Source organism: Trichosurus vulpecula, chromosome 5 (genome assembly GCF_011100635.1).
Source record: "Trichosurus vulpecula isolate mTriVul1 chromosome 5, mTriVul1.pri, whole genome shotgun sequence".
In the NCBI taxonomy this organism is placed as follows: domain Eukaryota; kingdom Metazoa; phylum Chordata; class Mammalia; order Diprotodontia; family Phalangeridae; genus Trichosurus; species Trichosurus vulpecula.
In genome coordinates, this window is record NC_050577.1 from 146138735 (window position 1) to 146162430 (window position 23696).

At 37.9% G+C, this 23696-nt stretch overlaps 1 protein-coding gene across 1 annotated transcript in view; it reads left to right on the plus strand.

Moving 5' to 3' along the window:
- Nucleotides 1–23696, plus strand: part of COG5 (component of oligomeric golgi complex 5) — a 368496-nt gene that overhangs the window by 256387 nt on the left and 88413 nt on the right. Inside the window, exons 11-12 of the mRNA XM_036761810.1 lie at nucleotides 13440–13521; nucleotides 20164–20368. Coding sequence (XP_036617705.1) covers nucleotides 13440–13521; nucleotides 20164–20368 — 287 coding nt within the window. The remainder of the gene's footprint in view (nucleotides 1–13439; nucleotides 13522–20163; nucleotides 20369–23696) is intronic.

Genomic DNA, 23696 nt, shown 5'->3' on the forward strand with positions numbered 1-23696 from the left:
AAGAAAATAGCAACATATAATTAATTTCAAAATTATAATGAGCATTTTTCTTTCATTATTTGTGAGGTTAGATGTATAGCTTGAGATGACATGTGTGATCATGAATGCTTAAATAAGCAAGCCCAAACATATAACGTATGAGTCTCTGCTAGGATTGTATGGTACAAGTTTGTACTAAGCTCAGAAAAAAATATTACCTTGGCTTTGCACAGATGCTATTATATTTTTCAAATATGGTACATATCTAATTCTAAGCCAATTATAATTTTTCTTACCCATTCAGGAAATTTGTATTAAATGTCTTATATGTGCAAAGCACTTTCCTCATTGCTGGTATACAAGTAAAGAGAAGAAAAATCAGGTCTTTCTTCAATGAGCTTGCATTGTGATGGTGCCAAACAACATGAATATGGATAAGTAAATAGAAGATAATTTGAGGAGATTACTAACAACTAGGGATGAATCTGGAAGGCTTCCATAGCAAGTGGCACCTGAACTGAGCCTCCAAGTTATGGAAGGAGAAACTTGTACAAAGCGGAGTATGTGAAGAAAAATAATATGAAATAAGTCTAGAAAGGTAGGCTGGAGCCACATAATAAAAAGCTTCAAGTGCCAACCTTAGGAGGTTGTGTTTTTTACCAAGAGGTCGTAGGGAACCACTGAGCTCTGCCACTTATCATTCAATCAACAAGCATTTATTAAGTACCTACTACGCACCATACACTGTGCTAGGCATTGGGAATACAAAAACAAAATTGAAACAGTGACTTACATTCCGTTGGGAAATAATATTTACATAAGTATATACAAAATAAATACAAGGTGAATTTTGAGGGGATCATTGTAGAATATGGTACTTGAACACTTCAATTTTGAGGAAAACAAGGAATTTTGAGAAGCAGAACTCAGGATGGAGGGCAGCCAGGCATGGGAGATGGAGCGTTCTATGTGAGGAAAAGCAATAAAGCCAGGTTAGCAAAACCATAGAGGGTGCGAAGTATAATATCTTTGGAAAGGTTAGGACTATGTTGTAGATGCCTTTAAAAGCTGTATTTTGGAGCTCATTCAATCTTATGGGCAATAATTGAGTAGGGCAGTGAAATGATCAGATCTGTTGTTGTTCAGTCATGTCTGACTATTTGACTCCATTTGGAGTTTTGTTGGCAAACATAATGGAGTGGTTTGCCATTTCCTTCTCTAGCTCATTTTACAGATGAGGAAACTGAGGCAGAGTTAAATGACTGGTCCAGGGTCACACAGCTAGCAAGTATCTGAGGCCAGATTTGAACTCGCAAAGATGAGTCTTCCAGACTCCAGGCTTGGCTCTATTTGTCTGTTTATCCACTGTGCCAATTAGTTGCCCCAATCAGACCTGTACTTTAGTGAAATAATTTTGGCAACTGTATATAGAATGTACTGGATGAGGGAGAGATTTGAGGGAGCAATTGCAGTAGTCCTAGAGAAAGGTGATTAGGGTCTCAGCTAGGTTGGTCGTAATGTGAGTAAGGACAAGATGACAGAGATGCAAGATTTGTGGCAAATGGCAAGATATGTGTGTGGATACACATATATGTTATACATATGGAAGATGGCCTCCATCTTCATATATGTATATACATGATAAAATATATTTATGTTCTATATGCATGAATGTGTGTATGTATATAAATAGATATAAAATATAGGCATACTCAGGGAGAGTAGGGAGTTGAGGATAATGCTACTGAGGACCTCCCTGTGTAGCTTTGTTTAAGACACTTAACTTTCTGGGACTTGGTTCCTAATCCTTCACATGGAGGCTCCAAGGCCTCCACCAGCTCTAAATGCCATATTCTATGATCCTAACATTTCTGGAGCAGGAACCTGCTGCGATTAAAACTGCGCCGTAGGAATTTTCTTTTGGGAGCTCTGTAGAGGACAGATGGGAGGGAGACTGGAAACAAACAACGTAGGATTGCTGGTGGTTGGTCAGCATGCTTCAGCCACCCTGTTCCTTTGCTCCCTTGATGGATCCATCTGTGATTTCATCGGCTTGGTTCTTCCCTGCATTTGTGTAGATCACGGCACTGATGCCCTTTCATTTGGAAAGTTCTCATTCATGTCCTGTCAGGGAAGCTCCATCCCTTTGTGATTCTTATGCTAGCACCAACTTGCCATCCTTGCCTTCAGGATGTCTCTCTTCTGGACTTTCATTCTCATTTCATGATACTAGCTTCATTTCTGATCTTATGTAACTTTCATAATATCTTTTCAAGTCACATCTTGCATCCTGTTAATTGTTGATAATATAATCAGTATTGCTCCATCCTGTAACCTATGTCCAATGACCAAGTATCTTTTTAAAATTTTGATTTTTTGGAAAACATGGAGCTCTATGGTTCTTATGGATTATTGGGGAAACTTACCTTGGTATGAAAGTGATGGGTTTTTATGAGAGTAAGCGATTTAGGATCATTGAGATCGCTGGGCATAGATACATGCAAGAAGTTTGATCTGGCTTTGTCAGAAGAGTGCATTGGAAGGGACACTGGCTCTGGAGTCAAAGGACCTGGGTTTGTATCCTTCTGGCAATATACTACCTGTGGCCCCATCCTTGTAAATGACAGTTAATCTCTATCATGTTTGCTATCAATTTATAGGTTAGAGCTTGCGAATATGCCCTTCCATCCAAAAATACCATTATTATCCCTATATCTCAAGTATATCAAAGGAAGAGGGAAAAGACCCATTTGTCCAAAAAATTGCTAGCAGCTATTTTTATAGTGACAAAAAACTAGAAACTGAGGGGACACCTATCAATTAAGGATGGCTAAACAAAATTGTAATTTAGGAATGTAATGGAATAGTATTTGTACCTTAAGAAATAAACAAAATGATTTCAGAGAAATCCGGGAAGAGTTGTGTGAACTGTTGCAGAATAAAGTGAGCTAAATGAGTAGAACAATTTATATAATAACAACAACATAATGAAAACCAACTTGGGAACTCTGATCAGTGCAGTGAACAGCTCCAGTTCAAGAGGACTGATGACAAAGTGTGCCACCTTCCTCTTAACAAGAGATTAAGGACATAAGATGTAGAATAAGACATTCATTTTCATACAGAGTCAATGTGGGGATTTGTTTTGCTCGATTATTTGGACTTACTTTTTCTTTCTTTCCTTTTTTTTTCTCTAGCATGGAGGAGAGTAGGGTGGGGAAAAAAAAAGATAAAGTCAACAAAAACTAAGAAAAGAGAGCCTGACTTAGGCCAGTGTTCTGTTAGTTCAGCTTCTATCTAGGAATAAAATGAAGCACTCATATTCATTCAGTAGTTCACAAAAGGAGGATTACTTAGCTATAGCCCAGAATGGATATTCCAAAAAGATACTAAAGCACTTAATGTGGGTACATCAAGCAAGCTCCCCTCCTCTCCTTTCACAGCCTTGACACATTCCTCCATCACTGAAGGGTGATAGAGTTGGAGTCTTAGCCCCACTGAGCCAGTCAAATATTTAGAATAGCTTTGTTGAGGAAAAAAAAAACTAGTCTAAATTTTGTGCAGTCTGGGGGTAAGGGAGGAGAAATCATTATAGACAGTGGCCCTGTCACAGGGCTATTGAGGCATCTTTTTAAAAAATGTACAGGAGAGAACAGAAGGAAGCCCTACCAGAATCATAGTTGAGCAAGATAGCTTGAATTTATTGTAAATTTTTTAAAAGGAAGCTGTACAGTTTCATGTACAAGCCTTTCTCTGTTCTGCTATGTATATAGAAATTCTCATTTTAATTAGTGTTTCTTAAGGTCAGAATGAAAATAAACAAATTTAAAATATATCCGTAGGTCAGGGTTTGCAATGCTAGCCATTTTGAGTATGTATATTACTTCCTAAGCATTGTACCAGAATTTCAAGTAAACTGTCACTTAGTATTATAAGTGGCTAAGTTATGGTCTTTTACTTTTAAAAGTTTGAGATTCCTGTAAAAAGACCTTATGAAATTAACTTTTATTTATTTGTTTAAATTTTTTTTGCAAGGCAATTGGGGTTAAGTGATTTGCCCAGGGTCACATAGCTAGTAAGTGTCTGAGACCAGATTTGAACTCAGATCCTCCTGACTCCAGGGCTGGTGCTCTATCCATTGTGCTACCTAGCTGCCTCCTGAAATTAACTGTTAAAAATACATTTTAAAATGATACCTTTCAAAGAGATAGGTATAGTGGTTCTTCCACAATCTTTTTTTTAAAGAAAGTGTTCATGATGAATAGACATATGACTTCTGTGTAGTCTACCCTTGAACTGTCTTATTCTTTACTCGTGAATCATAGTTTCCAGCCTATTTTTCTTTCAATTTCTATTTTACCCTTTGGCTCTAGAATATCAGGGCAGTTTTCCTTCATAATTTCTTGAAGATGATATCTAGGCTCTTTTTTTGATCATGGCTTTCAGGTAGTCCAATAATTTTTAAATTATCTCTCCTGGATGTATTCTCCAGGTCAGTGGTTTTTCCAATGAGATATTTCACATTGTCTTCCATTTTTTCATTCCTTTGGTTCTGTTTTATAAAGTCACTAGCTTTCACTTGCTCCAGGCTAATTTTTAAGGTAGTATTTTCTTCAGTGGTCTTTTGGACCTCCTTTTCCATTTAGCTAATTCTGCCTTTCAAGGCATTTTTCTCCTCATTGGCTTTTTGGAGCTCTTTTGCCACTTGGGTTAGGCTATTTTTTAAGGTGTTATTTTCTTCATTATTTTTTTGGTTCTCCTTTAGCAAGTCATTGACTTGTTTTTCATGGTTTTCCTGCATCACTCTCATTTCTCTTCCCAATTTTTCCTCTTCTTCTCTTACTTGCTTTTCCAAATCCTTTTTGAGCTCTTCCATGGCCTTGAAGACTAGTTCATGTTTTTCTTGGAGTCTTTTGATGTAGGCTCTTTGACTTTGCTGACTTCTTCTGGCTGTATGTTTTGATCTTCTTTGTCACCAAAAAAATACTCAGTAGTCTGAGTCTGAGTCCTTTTACGCAAGCAGCTCATTTTCCCAGCAAACTACTTGACCCTTGAGTTTTTTGTCAGGGTATGACTGCTTGTAGAGTACAGAGTGCTTTGTCCAAAGCTTCAGGTGTTTTGTGCTGCTGTTTTCAGAGCTGCTTCTATTCTGAGGTGATATGATGCTCCTCTCTTGGCCTGTGCTCTGGTCTGTGAGTGCAGGCTCTCTTTTCTGCTGTGTAAACTACCAGGAGGACTCCCTGTCCACAGTCACTGCAAGCTCTGCCACCCCAGAGCTCTTCCTCCTCCAAGAACCACCAACCAGGACCACAATCCAGATCCAAGCAGGGCAAAGCCAGAGAACACTGCCTTAGCACCAGCAAAGTGCTCCCTTCACTCCAGCTCTGATATGCTGCTTGATTCCTCCCACCGTGTGGTCCAGGGGCTCCCAAAGCAGCTGCTGCTGTAGCTCTGGAAGCAGCCACCAAAGCTTCCTGATGCTGCTCCTGCACCATCTCTGTGGCCCCCCGCATCAGGGCTGGACCACACACTTCCCTCCCCAGATCCAGCAGTTTTCCCACTGACCTGCTCCATTGTTGTTGGCATTTGTAGATTGAGAAGTCTGGTAACTTCTACTGCTTGGTGATTCATGGCCAGAAGGCCTGCTCGATCTGGTCTCCTCCAGTCTGTTTGGTCCTGGTGCAGCCCATGCTGGGCTGTGCTCCACTCCCAGCACAGTGCAATAGACCCTTCCCAGTGACCATCCAGGCCATCTTGGCCTGAAGACTTGTTTCTCTCTGTTATTTCATGGGTTTTGTATCTCTAGAATTTGTTTAGAGTCATTTTTTACAGGTGTTTGGAGAGGTTTGAGGGAGAGCTTAAGCAAGTCCCTGTTTTCCAGCAGCCATCTTGGCTCCACCCCCTGCAGCCTATTTTCCAACATTATTATCCATGTCCACCCTTTTCACTGAAGTCATTAGGTACCAAAATATATATTGATTTGATTTGGAGGGTCTTGAACTCATTGTAGAATTATTCTGCATATTATCCATTGCAATAGATGTTGCCACATAACTATAATTTCATAATTTTTTGCAGATATTTATGACCACTAGAGAAGGTGATAACCAAATATGATCACATAAAATGATGGCTTGGGGGTTTTTTTCGCCTTTGGTACACAGTAAAACTGACGGTTTCAGCTCCTTTTTTTAATCTTCTAAGGAGATCCAGTGAGATACTCTCCAATGTAGCTACAACTTTCTCTATGAAGGAACTGCCTCTGAACTGTCCTTCCATTTAGCTACAGTTTCTTCCCTAAAGTCCTACTCAGAATCTCCGCATGGCATGGAATTGACCGTAGGTTCTTAAAGCTATGCCAAGGCAGCACAGTGTCTTACTGTGCTAGAAACTTTTTTAATGTGGTCCCACCACAGACTGTTAATCCAAATTGACTTCCTTTAGTCTGCTTCCTAAGGGTAGCCCACATTAGTACGGGAGGCTTTCCTCCACTAGATTTCTCATTTGATTATGAAACATTTGGCCATCGCAAGCCATTAAACAAAGAAAAATATCAAATGGCCAACAGTAATGATGGCGTCAGACTGGCAGAAAAGGAGGACAGGCTTTAAGAATCACGATTTTTAGACTCTCTATAACCATTAACTTAAGCGTTGGTACTGTAAATGTGAGAATTTTCTCCAGTGGCCGATAAGAAGGACATGCTATCAGATAAATTAAGTCATGCTAATTTCGACATTCTTACCATAAATAATTCTGTGTACTAACTTCAGAAGTATAAGAAAAGAAGATCTCAATATATATAAAGAACTCTTTAATACTTAATTTGTCATGACCTAAATTTTTTTAAACAATAATTAAACCAATTGCTTTTGAATTTAGTTAATCATTTTAAAATGAACTTCACTTAATAATAATAACCATCGTTAACATAGTGTTTGAATTTTGCAGAACACTTTACATGTCACCTCATTGAACCTTCACAGTGATCCAGGTGACAGGCACTATTATTATCATCCCCATTTTACAGATGAGAAATGGAGGCACAAAATGTCAGTGACTCACTCAGAGTCACACAGCTAGTGAGTGTCTGAGACAGGATTTGAACTCAGGTCTTTCCAGCTCTAGATCCAGTACTCTAACTGTCCCACCAGCTACCTAATAAACATTAATATCTGTAATTTATCATTTACTCCTTCCCACTGTACTACCTTCCATTTTGTTTGTTTTTCCCTTTGCCCCTGAATACTTGGTTTTGTTTACCTTTGATATAGTGGTAATTAACGACTGTACTGGTTTGACCCAGTTTTCTTCACTTTTCATCATAGAAACTTTTTATCAAGGACAGTATCACAAACCATTTTGAAATCATACTTAAACAGAACTTAAACTTATTAAAAAGTTTTCATGATTTCAGAATATATGCTAAGTTATCCTACCTCCCCCACTAACTGACTGTGGACAGATCATTCTTTCCACACCTTAGTTTCCTTATCTGTAAATAAAGGTTTTGGACCAGAAAATCTTGGAGATTTTTTCCGGCTATGAAGTTCTGTGTTTCTGTGGTCCAGTGTGCTAATCGCAGAGGCTCATAATAGATGAAATGCTAGACTACAGTCAGGGAGACCCGAGTTCAAATTCTCTCTCAGATATTTACTTGCTATGTTACCCCAAACAAAACCCTTCACCCTCTCTGAGTCTCAGTTTTATCATCATGTGAAATAAAGATAATAATATCACCTGTATTACAGAGTTGTTGCAAGGACCGGATGAAAAAATGTATATGAAGCATTGTGTAAACCTTAGAACACAAAACAGACGTGAGCTATTATTACACAGGAGGTAACCCTGTGGTCACTCACCGTGGTGGCATGGATCAGGTGTTCCCACGAGCTCTGTGATTTGGGGCTTAAGTCATTCCATTGACTATAATTGGAGCAAACATTCATTTCCCTCAGTCTCTCCTAAGCCATTTCTGAGTTGCAAGCGAGTGCTCCAGCTGTTAGGGGTAGAAACTTCATTGTTGACTGTTTTGTTTGGAGAGTGAGGTAGAGAGGCAATCGGTTATGAATTGCAACACATTCACTTGGATTTTGAACTTGATTGGCACACCATACATAGTATCAACCTTTGCATCAGTTTGGAAGGAACGCGATGAAAGCTAATTAATTTGTCATATAACCAACAGAGGGATGGACCGTTCTTTTTATAGTAGCCTTCGTGTCTGCTCTAAATGTGAAGCTTAGCGGTCGAGTGCGGCTGATTGATCAGCGCCTTCACAGCCATTTTACTTTGAAAGTTTGTAGAAACCTCTAGGGAAACATTGCTGCTGGGGAGTATTGTTTGTAAGTGTCAAATTTTATAGAGCATTGGGAGAATCCAATAGATAGTTTCAATTAATCTTTGTTAAATTATTGGAATTGTTCATTAAGGGTGGAAAGCACTGGTCTACAGGAGAAGAGATAGAAGAGAGAAGCATCTTAGAATGTTGTCTGTCAGTGCTTCTACTTTGAGCATTCATTAGTGAGTGAGGCTACCAGTAGAACTAAGAATATTGATAGGTGGACCAAATTATAAAACCCACAATACTTCTGCACCCTCCTCCTACCTCACATTATGTACTTGACTGAACTTGAAGCCAATTGATACGCTAAGAAGCATCCCTGCAGCTTTCTGGTTGATAAAGCCTCTCAGACTGCCCAAGACTTGTAAAGGGTTGCTTTTTTTTTTTTGGAGGAAATTATGACTCATAGGTTCATGGTTTTAGAGGTGGAAGAGACTTATGTAGAGGTTCCTCAATTCACAGGCCCAGAGATTGAAGTTCTAGAATATTAAGTGACTTGCCTGAGGTTACAAAGTTGGGATTTAAGCCCATCTTCTGACTCCAGGGATGGCATTCTTGCTGCTGCATCATGTGATGTCTCTGAAGTGCATTGTCGGTATTTTCAAAGTTAGAAAGTAACAAAGCCTGGGTTTTTAACTTAGGTGTTCTGAGGCCAAAGCCACTGCTCATTTCAGTATACCCTGTGTGATCAACATTCTGTTAGGCCCTCTGAAAAATATAAAAGAAATATGTCATTGCGCCTTCTCTCAAGAAATTTCTCATTTAATTTTATCTAATTACATATATGAAATATTTAGAGAACTGTTAATTGCCAAACATTGTGGTGATACAAGGAACTCAAAAGAAGAACAGTAATGTCATTTCAGGCTAGGATAGTGGAACTTTTTGTGGAGCAGGCAGGACTTGAGTTGGACCTTAAAAGAATGAGTAGCATTTAGAGAAGTGGTAAACAGCAGCAGAGAATCCAGGAATGGGAACAGAACATTATGCAAAGGTGAAAGAGGTATCTTAGTAGGGGATTAAGGTGAGGGTGGGGCGGAGAAAGGATGGAAGGAGAAAGGAGAAAGTCAAATAGGGCCAGATGGTGGAGTACCTAGAATGCCAAACTGATTTAGTAAGATGGAGGGAGCCATTGAGCAGAGGAGTAAAATAGTAAACATGACATTTTAGGTCTAGCAATGTTTGACTACTTGGTTGAGTCCACAATGGACTAAGAGCATTTAACCCTTCCTGTCCTGTAGCCAGCCATTGCAACTTCTGCTAGGTTTATTGCTTGGAGAATCTGTTGTATTAAAAGGGAACTCTTCTTTCTCACACTCATCAGCTTATTAAGATTCCCCACCCAAGCATCTCAGGCAAAAGTTTACTCATGGCTCATGTCTAGAGCTTCCTCCCAAAAAATGCAAAGTAGGAAAAGAGGAACTCAGTGCACAATGTGGATCAGGCAAGGGACAGATAGTTTATTCTTACATAGAAAGAAATGCTAAGCATAGAAAGAAATACAGTGGGCATTAATGATTTAAATGGAATTTAGCAATTTAACTAATAACTACTAGTGCATTCAGCTGGGAATTTTGTAGTTAAACCTCATCAAGACATAAAACAATTTGAAAGTATGTTAATTAGTAATTTTATATTTGACCTCCCTTTGGCACTATATTGATCAGACAGTCTAGTTTGGGTCAATCTTCCTTCCAGTGGCCATACTTTTCCAATGCAAAACTTGCAGCAGAGTACTCCTCCATGCTGCTGTGAATCCTGTTGCTCCTTCAACCAAAAACAGCCTCTCCATCCAGTACTGCTGCCAGCATGCCCTCATGGGCCCCAGGATCTTCAGTCTTTCAGACTTCACAAGAGCCCCAGTTGTTCTGCATTTGTCCACCATAGGTTGCTTGTTCACCTAAGAAAAGAAAGAACAAATACAAAAGAGATAGAAGTGGCAGCATGCTCGTTGTCACTTAGAGACCAGTTGAGAGGCCGTGCAATCTTCTCTTCTGTCACCTTGCTCTCAGATTGCAGCTGTTAGTAGTCTGTACACTTTACCTCTGGGAAGAGAGAGATCAAGATGACCATAACTCTGGGAAGAGAGATATCAAGGTGACCATAACTCCTTTTGTACCTCCACTGAGTTATTTAACCCTTCTGACTCAACAGATAATGAGTTGATTTTAAAAAAATCATGTCCCATTTATAAGTCCCCTGAGTCACTCATGACCGGAAGCAAGAGGACCACCCCCCGCCCAAAGCTCTTACTTGGTCACCTAGAAGCAGGCATATTATAGTTGCATATGCTATGTACAACCTGTGCCACACAGGAAAATTAGTCTATGTGGTATGCAACATAGAATGTATGGAGATAAAAACGGATCCAGGGAGATGGTTTAGGAGGCTGTTGTGGTACTACAGGCATAGGTAAAAAGAGAGTGTGTCCTGTGGCAGAAAGAGTACTTGATTGGGGGTGGGTGGTGGGGTGGAGTGTCAACAAGTCTGAGTTCAAATCATGAATCTGATAGTGTGTCTTTAGGCAAGTGATTTATCCTCTGACCTTTAGTTTCCTCACCTGTAAAATGCAAATTATCTTATATGCCTATCTTATAAGGTTATGTATTGGCAATCAAAATGGGCTCTTAGCACTTAACTCAACCAAGTGCCCTTGAGCAGTTTGGCCTTTATTTCTTTGATTAAATTAGGAGTCCTTGATGACCTCCTTGCCTCAAGGGAAAGCCTAGTTTACATAGGTTTGAGTGACATGTTTGTGACATCAGAGGCTTTTAGACCACATGGGTTTAAGTAGCATTTTTGTGTCAATTTTAGGTCACGTGAGTGAGTCACATGTGTGACTCACCCTTGACCCTGAAAAAGATATAAAGCCAGAGGTTAGCTTTCTCTTTTTCGGAGCTCTGACCCACAGCAGGAGTATTGTGTGACTCTGGGCTGGCCCTTGTCAAGCTCCCGACTGAACTCAGATGTTGGTAACTATAAATTGTATTTGGTCTGTCTGTGGATGTTTGTAATTTGTTTGTATTTGCTCTGAAGGTCAGGGTGCTGACTTTTTCCCCTGAACTAAGTGAATGATATTTGTATGCTGGATTAAAGTAAGATTGTTAACCCCTTAACATTGCTTTCCTTAGTAAAGCAAATCAAAAGAGCCTGGGCTTGCAGCGTTCTGTGAACTGGTTGTTGTTGGTTTTTCACCCCCACAGCAGCTGGTAGCCGGATTGCTGGAACAGGTTGTTGTGAATGGATTAAATGCTGTGTAGTTTTGAAATTTCTACTAAATGTGAGCTACTGTAGGCTGAGATAATGGAGAGAAAATGGCAAATTGAAGTAGTAGATGTAAATTTAGTATTATTAATCCATTATAGTCATTCTGGATTGCAGTGTTTTCTAAATAGCAGAATTGCCTCCTTTGATTCATAAAACTTATTTATTGTAACCATTTTGGATGAGAATATTTCCAAAATTAATTGTATTTATCCCTGGCTTCCTAAAGAGAATATGGTACACGTACCTTTTCTTGAAGATTTCGTTCTATTTAAACATTACTATTGTGCAGTGTTAAAAAGCAATAATGTCTTCAGGGCTTCTTAATATAGTAATAACATTTTTGCCTTTAGTAAATGACCTGATGTTGTGCTTTTTGAATTTTATCTCTTTATGGATTTGTATTTTCCCCTTCTGTCAAGCCCCCAATTGAATCTTTTTATTAAGTCGTTGGCATGCCTGTCTATAGTAATCTTCTCTCACCTTCCAATTTGCTATTTCTGCTCTATTGGAATTAAAGGAATACCACCAGGCTTTGCAGAACTCAGTGAAAAGTACTTTTATCTCTAAAACCAACCTCTAAAACTCCATAAAGCATGGAATTTGTATTCAGAACCCACCTTTAAGCCTAAATTAGAAAGACCAAAGAAATCCTACATAACTTAGAGTTCCAGTAAAGATTTAAAAGTATATGTTTCTGGTAACTAGAGTTTTCAGAGCCCCCTTTACTTACAATATTCATTTCAGCAAAATCAAAGCAGAGACATCCTAAAGAAATTACTAGCGTTAAAAAATAGAGGGCTATACAAAAGCAAGATCAAGAAATGTTTAAATTTTGTAGCTAGGTCCTGATTAGTCCCAATAATAAATTCCATGAGAGTTCACATTGTCTGAATTTTCATTGCGTATTTCTGTTGGATTAGAACCAATTACCATATCTTCCATATTATTAAAGCTCCAAATGATACAAATTTGAAAAATGTGATTTCACAGGGTTTATTATTCACACTATTTAGAACCTAGCCATATTTCTCAAATAGTGTTTGTTTTTTAGCACACACCCCTACACACAAACATACATTCATACAGATATATATACTTTCTAGAAATGAAAACTGAAGCATTATGCATGCATTTTGTAATTGTTATTGTTTGCAATAGACATTATTCTGTCTTAGACATAATAGACATTAACCACTATGAGCCTCAAATAATATGACTGTGAAATCCTTTACAAATCTTAAAGCACTATGGAAAGTGCTGGCTATTTCTATTGTGATTTATAGCCACAAAAGACATATGCTGTATACCACATAAAAGTACCACATCAAATCTTCACTAAAACAATTTAGATACTAATATTTTCCTTGTCCCAGAATATATTTTTCCATCTCTCTCTTCTTACCTTAGAGATAATGTTCTAGCCTCTCTCTTCTGTTAAAAAGCTTTTGTTTCATTAACTTCTTTCCTTTGCATACAGTCATTTTTGAAGGCAAGTTCTAGACAAAGAATCATCCCCGATGAAAGTTTTATTCCTGGCATTCAGGCAGATCTATCTCTTATGCTTATTTGGCATGAGAATGTACTGTCTTTTGTTTTGTCAATTTCATCTATATCTGCTACATCTCAAAAAGTGATAATTGACTTTATTGAACATTATGAATATGTAAATTAATTGAGTTGCTGTAAATTCAATAAACATTTTATACTTAATTATAGTTCATATTTCCATTGTTTTAGAAAACCATTTTAGCTTTTTACTGAAATAAACTTTAAATGTTTTTTAAGATGTTATATTTGAGTCATTACAGTCTTAAATATTCAAATGAATCTCACTTTTTTTATTCTCTAGGATGGTCAGTCAGAAATTTTGTATACATTTTGGAATGTAGTTACTGATACCCTTTCTTCTCATTTTCAAACAGCCACAAATTGTAAGTACTCTATTGAGATCTATTAATATCACTCATATTGTCATTCAATAATATTTGGACTTTTGATATCATGGTAAAATGTCTTTATTCTTAAAACCACTTATTATCCTGAAACTCTAATTTTGGGTTAGAAATTTTATAGATATTTATGCAAATTGCGTTTATGTGTTTAAAGTAATCAACTATGGAAGAAAATACAAAAAGTGAAGTCAACCACAACTTTCTCTATTCATTAGGATGATTGGCAAAACATATTGAAGATTGAGATAATTTTTCTAAAATGATTTATACTCTGGAACTTAAAAGTATTAAGTATGAAGAATTACAAAGGTTTTGTGTTTAGTGATTAATGTAAAGTTGAAGCATTCTTATCATAAAAAAAGAAGTTAATGACTGAACAAAAACTATGATTAAATTGCTTTGCCCTTTCAGCCACCAAAGAATAGAATAGCATAAGTCTAGGAAATTAAATACATAGTATCCAACAACTGGTGACCAAAACCAGCCTAGTAAGCCAACGTGTATGCAGGGAGCATGGTTCTTCTTCAGTACTTCGAGAATCTGCAATTTCCTAAGTGTGAATGCTCCCTCCTCTCAAGCTGAGCCCAACCTTATAATTCAAAAGATTGCTTTCAGAAACTAATAAGTATAAAACAAGTTCTTCTCCCTGTGGCCAATGTAGTTCAGAGCTTCTCTGAATTTAACTGGCTGATGTTCAGCAAATGGATATGCACTCCATCATGGCTTATACTTGAAATCCTTTAATTTGATAAGACGTTCTTGAGCTTGAGCTTTGTTACCAGTGTCTTTGAGAACTTAAAACCACACCCCATTCAGAATAGGACATTAAGAGAGGTATGCAAAGTTGTGAAAACTGGACAGGGAGAGATCCTAGGTGAGACTATTGTCCTCCCTGCTTCACTCCATACTCTTTACCATTCCTTCCTCTTTTTCTTCATTGGGAGGTCCCTTACCTTATATGGTATTGATGCGGTTTGCAGTGCTGGATGTAAGAAAAGATAGTATGGTATCTGGTTTTCCTCCCGTAGAAGCTATCCACAGAGCTGAGTTAAAGTTTATTTACCAAGACAATGGCCATCCTGGGGTCAGGGAAGCTAGAGAGGCTAAACTGGTTGAACCAATTCAAGCTTATCATGTCAGTTCAAGGATCAGGTCTTGGTCAAGTGTCCAGGCCTACTGATCTGCCTAATTTGCATATGTTAAAGAGGGAACAGAGAAATAAAAAATGTAGATTAATCCTAACTCATACAAGGAAGATAGAACTAATTAACTTCACTTTTGCTTTTGTATCCTCACTATCCTACCAATGTAAACTGTATAAATTAAGGAAAGTACGTAGAAAAGTAAAGAATGTAAACTAACCCTAACTCAGATGGAGGTGGAAGAACTGGTTACCCTCAGTTCTGCTTCTATATCAGTGTGAGTGTTCCTGGTGAGCACTGCACCTGCTCTCTCTCAAGGAGCATAATAAATGCCTTCCCCTGCCCGCTCTGGTCCTGAGTTCTTTGGGTGAGAATGGGCAAATCACATGGATCTTCCTAAAGTTACACTGCCAGGAAAGCAATGAGCTATGGAAGCACATCTTTCCTAATCCTGCCTTGGTGAGTCATGTGATCCCCACAGCAGTGTTAAGGGGGCTACCACTTCATCTTCCTCAGGGAGCCCTATGGTCTGCACAGCCTTCCTTAGGGGTTATCACTTGGGTTTTTCTCAGGGTCCAACTCTGGGGAGTCCTGTGATCCCCACAGACTAAGGGACCATCATGTGGTTCTTCCTCAGAGTTTGGCCCTACCCAGGAAACCCTGTGATCCCCACGACTGTGTTTCTCACACCAAAATTGCCACCACAGAGTAGTGATGTAATATCTCCCTCTAACAGGAAAACTGAATATTTAAATGTAGATCTAATCTTCATATACATTTGAAATTTAAAATATGCAAAGATATTTTAGGAATAGGGATTTTTCAGATCAGGAATAGGGATTTTTCAGAGTTTAGTCCGCTCATGTTGTGGTATGTTTTGTTCTCTATGTTAATATAATGTGTTTTACATGGAAAAAAGAAAGTTATTATCTACAATATTCTACAATAATTGTTAAACTAGTGATGTCACAAATCCATTATGTTTGATGAAATGCACTCAAGAACTTAAAATATATAAGCAGTAAATTAGGATGATACCTACTTTTTTACAATATAAAACTTGAATTTAAATATTCAGAAAAATATCACTGATTTAGAAAGAAGGTAGTAAATAGAACAGTATCTTTAGAATTAGGGGAAAATACAAATTATAGTGTATTTATTTTAAGATATAGTTTAATTACTGCCAAACTAAGGTAAAGGTATATGTGCTTTATTTTCCTCTAATGAACAAGCACAAATTATTTTTAATGTGCTTATAATTTATTTGCAAATGAAACCTGTTAAATAGCTTTGGAAATACTTTAAATTATTTACCATAATTCTTAGGTAGGATACCTATTATCCCCATCCAGTGTTATTTGTTATTGTCTATATTAGCATATTTTTCATAGCAATTACAAAGCTAAAATTAACTAAACATACCAATCAACAGAATGTAAAGAGACTCTCATTCTTTATGACATTTATAAAATGAATAGCCTACTGTCTCTCTTCTGATCAGTATTTAAATTACTTAATTGTTGCATTTTTCTAGGCAGCTAACATTTTAAGCTAGCTAGGTAGTAGCAAAAAAAAGAAAGCATATGGCTGTGTCTTAATACATCTTTATAAGCCCACATAGCATCTGCACCTTTTAGGAACTCAATATTTGTTGAATGAATTGTTTGCTGAATAGTCTGAATCCTTCTTCATGGGGTCATGGATTTAGAGCTACAAAAGGTTTTCTAGTTAAATTCCTCCCACCCCCTCAATATTATAGATAAGAAAACTCAGGCCCATCGAGGTTAACTAATCGGCCCAAGTTCTCCCTGTGGCAGTAATTGCCAAAGCCGGGATTCAAAATAAAATCATCTTGGTCTAAAAGCTACCATTCCTTCCACTTCACCATGCTGCTTTCCATCATCTTGTCCGATCTTATTTGCCACTACTCCTAATAGGAAACTTCCTACTTTAGTCTAGTAGACCTGTAGAGTGTTTCCTTATCTAAAGACTCTGCCCATCTTCCTCTTTGCTTAAATTAGTGCTCCTCATTCTTCCCAGTCCAGCTGCATTCCTACCTCCATTGTTGTTTTTGCTGTTGTTCATCCTTTGTTCTCTAAGAGGACCATGACCTCAGGGAGCTGATGCCATGGCGTATTGGATTTAAGTGAGGGAGGGCTGTGCAAAGTCACCAGCCTCACTTTCTTCTCCGGAGCCGTCTGGGTCCAGTGGCCAGATATAAATCAAGAAAACTGAGATTTCACAGAATACTCAGTCCACATGGATCTGACCCTGCTCTGAATTCCCTTTGCACTTAACAAGTACGGTTTAGGGCTTACTCTCATATTGTTTTATCTCTATTAGTTTTCTTTCCCGCCTATTAACCTATCCTTAAGGCTAAAAAATCATACATTCATAGTCTTATGCTGCTCTGATAGCACCAGTGAGTGCTGGAACTAGTAAGTCCTTCATCCATTATTCTTTGATATAAGTGAAAGAATTTACACCTCCTATAGACAGAAGCTCAGGTTGTTCACAGGATGTGAATTTTTCAGTCATAGAAATTTTCAAAGAACATATGACTAAGTTATCAAAGGGCAAAGAAAGTAGTACTCACACCATGAAAACCAAAGAACCTTGAAGTGATGAAATATAGTTAGAAAAGTTTTTGAAACTGCAATATAACTATAGTTAAAAGAAACCTTCACTTATAGGCATCCGTGTGGCTCAGTAGGGTACTGGTCCCAGAGTTAGGAAGTCCTAAGTTCAAATCCAGCCTCAGCCATTTAATATCTGTGTGACCTTGGGCAAGTCACTTACCCTGTTTGTCTCAGTTTCCTCACCTGTAAATGGGGATAATAATAGGACTTGCCTCCTGAGGTTATTGTGAGGATCAAGTGAGATAATATTTGTAAAGTGTTTAGCAGAGTACTGGGCACATAGTAAGCACTATATAAATGCCAGCTGTTATTGTTATTGTTTGTCACTTCACATTCAAGTAACCTCTTTGTCTTGGTGGTGTAATTTTATTAGTAATTTCCTTCAGGAGTTCTCAAAAATAGCTTGTAAACATTTGTTGTTTTTAATAGCATATAACAGCCCCAAGGGATAACATAGTGCATACAACTCTAGGGACATGCAAACATTTAAATGCTAAAAGTATCAGGCAGTACAACAGATTGCCTAACTATAAGAAGAAGAAATATTTTGGCAGAAAATGTGTAGTGAATACATTTTACTTTTGGGAAATATCCTTTGGGATATCAGATGTTTATGCCTAGTAGAACTTTATGTTGTGTATTTATTAGTCGAGCAAGCAAGCATTGGTTAAGCACCTATTAATCTAAAAATCTAGTGCATAATGATTCAGGTCACTCAGAAGAAAAAAATGCTCCACTAACACCATAAACATTTAAAAGTATACTTTAAGAAAGTCTGTATTCTTAATTATTTATGGGTGCTGATTATTTAAAATTTTATTTCTATATCTTTCAGTTACTTTTGCTCAATTGCAGCTACTAAATAATAATGATCATTACCATTTATATGTTGCCTTAAGGTTTGCAAAACGGCTCACGTGTGTTATTGCATTCAGAAGCTTGTAGCCAGAGTGCTCATTTCTTTGCTTTTCTAAACCTGGACATAAGGACAGATAAATAAGCACTGCTGCTCTAAGGATTTGGAATTTGGAAGTATCATTTTTCTTTTCATTATGATTGTTTCTTCAGTGTGAGTTTGTCAGTGTACTCTTTATAAATGCTTTTCAAGCTATCTACAATGTTTTTTTTTTAAATTAAACGTTTTAAAATTTTCCCAAGAAAAGCTTTTGAAAATTTGAGAGTACAACCAAATTTTATAAGTAGCTGTTAACCTTGCAGAATTCTTAAGTAGCATTCATGCATTTATTCAACAAGTAGCAACTTGAACTGACTTATACTGTATTTCAAGAGAATTACTTGGCATTTACCTGACAATACTGGAGAAAATCACCTATAAAATAACAGAAGCACTGAAAACATGCTATACTAGTCAACTAGAATTTATTGAGTATCTACTATGTTCCAAGCAGTGGGATAAGTACATATACATACATACAAACATATATATAGATAGATAGATAGATAGATAGATAGATAGATAGATAGATAGATAGATACACACATATATTAGCCCAGTAATTGAGGTAAGTTTTGAATTACTGAATTTGTCATCAGATCTGTCAGTCATTATGCTATAATTGGTCCATTATCTCATTGGTCTGGATAATTACTCTAACAATGCAACGTTCAATCTATGTACACTTTTTCATCTTGTGTAATTATTATCCCAATCCTCCCATAAATCTACTATAAAGTATTGATCCACTGTGCTGACAGTCTTCTGGAAACCAGTGTATTACTTGAGCTATGCTTCTATTGCTCTTGCCAAATGACCACACTAGCTCCTTTCTGAGTCCTATATTTTTAAATATCCTTTATACTTTTTGTATCATTGTATAACTGGTAATATGCTGCAGCCTAGTTATGCCCATAATGTGCCAATTCATTACCATTTGTAATACCTTATATTTTGATGTAGCTGAGAATCACGGAAAACCACAATTACGTTACCTTCTTCCTTATGAGGTAGTGAATTTTCTGTAAGTGAAAGTATTTAAGCATAGACTAGATTACCACTTGTCCAGAGTATTGTGAAGAAAATTGCTACTTAGACTAGATGACTCCTAAGATTCTATAATTCTGTCTAGATAGGGTAAGTATTATTGCCCCCATCTTATGGATGAAGGAAAAGGTTCAGAACTTTAAGTGTCTCACTTAGGGCTCTACAACCAGAAGTAGGACCCAATTCTTCTCCTACCCTGTCCAGCGTTCCTTTCACTGACTCGAATGACATAGGGAATGCCCCACAGTTAAATTATATTTTAATGCCCTTTCATTTATTTTTATATACAAATATTTTAATCTATTTTTACCATATTACGTTCACCAAATATTTCTAGAATTTAGGAGAAAAGTCCTTAAACCTCATTTCAGGTGATAGAATAGGAAGAAGTAGAATTTCCAACCTTGAGTAAGCCACTCCTAGTAGAACTGCTCTTATTTTGAAGCATTTCTATAGCATGGTGTTTTAACAATTGTTCTTGTCCTTGGAGTATTTTTTTAGTACATTTTGTAAATAAAAGTGATACGAATAATGAATTGCCAAAATGTCTCAAGATTTAAATCATATATCCTTTGGCAAGGCTCTTAGCACTTTATAGCCAACTTTTCGAGCATCCATAAAAATGGTGGGAGGAAAATGGTAATAGATGTGTTAAACAGTCCTCAAAATTTGTTATGGATGATAATTTTAACCTCTTTCTGAACTAATGGCTTCTAGAAGAACTGACATTGATATAGCAAAAAATGTACTTGTCAATTAATAATGGGTTGGGGAGGTCTGGGAGAGAGAGAAGAGAGAAAGAATGCATTTAATGGTTTGTTGTTTTGTTTTGCAGCTTCTATGTTTTTGAAGCAAGCATTTGAAGGTGAATATCCTAAGTTATTGCGTCTTTATAATGACTTATGGAAGCGTCTTCAACAATATAGTCAAAATATTCAAGGTAATTTTAATTCAAGCGGAACCACAGACCTCTACATTGACCTACAGCAGATAGAAGATGACATGCAGGACATATTCATGCAGAAAAAGCAGGATTATGAGTATGTATATTTAATTGGTCTGTTAATTCTGTTGAGGCAGATCATTTTCAGAGTTTGTGTGAATATGCTGTTCTCAACAGTTTATAAAAGATGATTATTCATTTTAATACGCTGCATTTGTGTGTGTGGCATGTGTTTGTACTACTCTGTTGCAGTTGCCTTAGGGGACTCAGAAACTTCCACAGAAGAGCTGGAAAGGTTAATATATGATTAAAGCAATAGGAAGGGCTGGTGGGCTTAACTTGATAGACCAAGGAGCACAGGGAATGGGTACAAGAATACCTCCAGTTCACAGTCTCTAGAAAGATAAGCATACAACAAGGTTGAAATGGGGCAGAAAATATCCATAATCAGCTAGTGGAAGAGGGACATTTTGGCCTCAGAGCATCATAGATCTAGAAAAGGATTTAGAGCTAGAAAGATTTAGGGAATCTCCAAGGGACCTTAGTGGTCACCTTATCCAATCCCCTTTCTTTATAGATGAATAAACTGAGATTCCATAGAGTTTAACTGACTAACCCACAGATCACACAGCTAGTAAGGGGCAGAGGCAATATTTAAACCCAGCTCCTCTGACTCCAAATCCTAGTTTCTCTCCGTTTTACCACATTGATCCATTGAAAGATACCTTCCTGACCCTGTTCTCAATTCAAGCAGGCTCTGACTAGTGACCCAAACTGTAAGTCTGCTCCAAGATTCAGGCAAGGGCTCAGAGTTTTGAAGTGAGTTGTGGTGTCCCTAGTAGTCGTATCTTACTGGTTTCCCATGGGACAGGCAAGCCAACCTCACCGAAGCAGCAAGACACCCCAGGGAGAAACAGGAGGCTATATGTGCCAGGCAAATTAAGCCAGTACAACTATATTGACCACCATCTACCTTGAGAACCCAGTGAAGAAAGCTTAGGATCCTGAACCTAAGAGCCTTTGAAATAACAGTACTTCCAGACCAGTGCATGTAGCCATTATCCTGGGAAGCAATACCAGTGGAGGTTGGTCTTGAACACCTACAGATGGTATAGTCACAGTTATTGAAGACCCAGAAAAGAAAACTCTTAAAGTTCATGACACTATCAAATGGGTCATCATCAGAATCTGATATGATTTTATTAGTGGAGATGATGTTAAAGAAAAGGCATTGCCGTCTGCTTCGATGGTGTGCCCAAGATCCATCAGACCTTTCCATCTGACTTAGCACTGAAACCTTCTATAGCTCTTGTCTCCTTCATCAGAAGGGAAGCTCCTTGATAGCAGGCAATGTCTTCCTTTTCTATTTGTATCCCCAGGGCTTAACACAGTGCTCTGCATGTAGTAAGCACTTAATGAAGGCCTTTTTTTCATTCGTTCATTCCCACTTCTGATATCACAGGCATGGAGATGGCAATTAATGGGGTTGGAAGTGTCTTGCACATAAGATTTCAGAAGAGGAGTAGGGTATAGGTTCTAGGCAGAAAGAAGGGGGGGACCTAGAACAGAGAAAACCTGACCAAAGAAAACCTGGGTGCGAAAAAGCCATTTTCAAACTGCTGCAAAATCTGTTTTAACTTATGAGATCCAAATCTCGAACTTAGATTATCAAGCCTGGCATTCATTAAAATCTACTGAAATAATATCACAGTGGATAAAGGCAGAACTGACACCAGAAGTACAGGGGATTATTCTCCTTACAGTTGCTATTTTGGTGTAATTAGATGATATTTTTTTGAAAGCTAAGATATCTATCTTGTATACTTAGATACTGTAGTACCGTGTGTCATAGTTCCCTCTCTAGACCATGAGGACAATACCATATCTTATTTGACCCAGTACTTAGTATAGTGTTTAATATACAATAAATATTTTTGTATTTAATTTAATTAAGAAATATAAAAGGGTTACTTCCCGGGTCTTTGCATGCTAGGCCAAATTATTTATTAAGCACCTACAGTATTTCAGGCACTGTGCTATATTGTACACTGGGGTTATCAAAAAAAGGCAGAAGAGAGCTCCTGATCTTGAGTAGCTCACAGTCTAACGGAGGAGACCTCACACAAACAACTGTGTAGAAACAAGCTGTATACAGGATAAATAGGAAATAATTTACAGAGAGAGGCACGAGAACTAAAAAGTATGGGGAAATACTTCCTGTAGAAGGTAGGATTTTAGATGGCACTTGAAGGAAGCCAGTGAAGCCAAGAGGTAGAGATGAAGAGAGAGAACCTTCCAGGCATGGGGGATCACCAGGGAAAATGCCCAGAGTCAGGCAATGGAACAGCAAGGAGGCCAGTGTCATTGGATCAAACAATACATGGTGTGGTAAAAGGTGTCAGAAGACTGGAAAGGTAGGAGGGAGCTACATTATGAAGGATTTTGAATGCCAAACTGAGGATTTGGGAGGTGACATGATTGGACCTATGCTTTAGGAAAATCACCTTAGTAGCTGAATTAAGGATGAGTTGGAGTGGGGACAGACTTTTGGTCAGCAGACCAACAGGCTACTGTAGTAGCCCATAGCTGAGGTGCTGAGGGCCTGCATCAGAGTGGTGGCAGTGTCAGAGGAGAAAAGGGGGCATATTCAAGACATCTTACAAAGATGCAGGCTTTGGCCACAAATTGGAGGGTGAGAGATAGTGCATCAAGTATGATACCCTAGGTTGCCAGTCTGGGATACTAGGAAGATGAGTGCCCTTGGAAGTTATAGGGAAGTTTGGAAGGTGGGAGGGTTTAGAGGGAAACATAATGAGTTCAGTTTTGGGCATGTTGAGTTTGAGATTTCAACAGGACATCCAGTTTGTGATGTCTAGTAGGCATTTGGTTATACAAGACTTGAGGTGAGCAGAGAGAGTGGGTCTAGATAAGTAAATTTGAGAATCACCAGCATAGAGATGATTATTTGTTCTCTGGTAATCTGTGAGACTGCCAGGTGAAATAGTATAGAGGGAGAATAGTAGAGGACCTAGGACAACTCTTTGGGACGCCCATGATTAGTGGAGATGACGTAGATGAAGATATAACAAAGGAATTTTAGAAGTAGTCAGGTAGGAAAAGGAGAACCGGAAAGGGTAGTATCATGAAAACCTAGAGAGAATAGCAAAAAGAAAAGAGCGATTGACGATGTTAAATGCTGCAGATAGATCAAGAATGAGGATTGGGAAAAGGCCATGGTTTGGTAGTTAAGAGATTATTGGTAACTTTGAAGAGACATGGTAGTGAACTCTAATAGAAAATCAACAGTATCTTCTGGGTTACAAGGATATAATAAAAAGAGCGCTAGACTTGAAGTCAGGAGAAGTCTTGGCTCATATCCCACCTCCAGAACATGTTATCTGTGAGACCATTGGTGCCTCACTTAA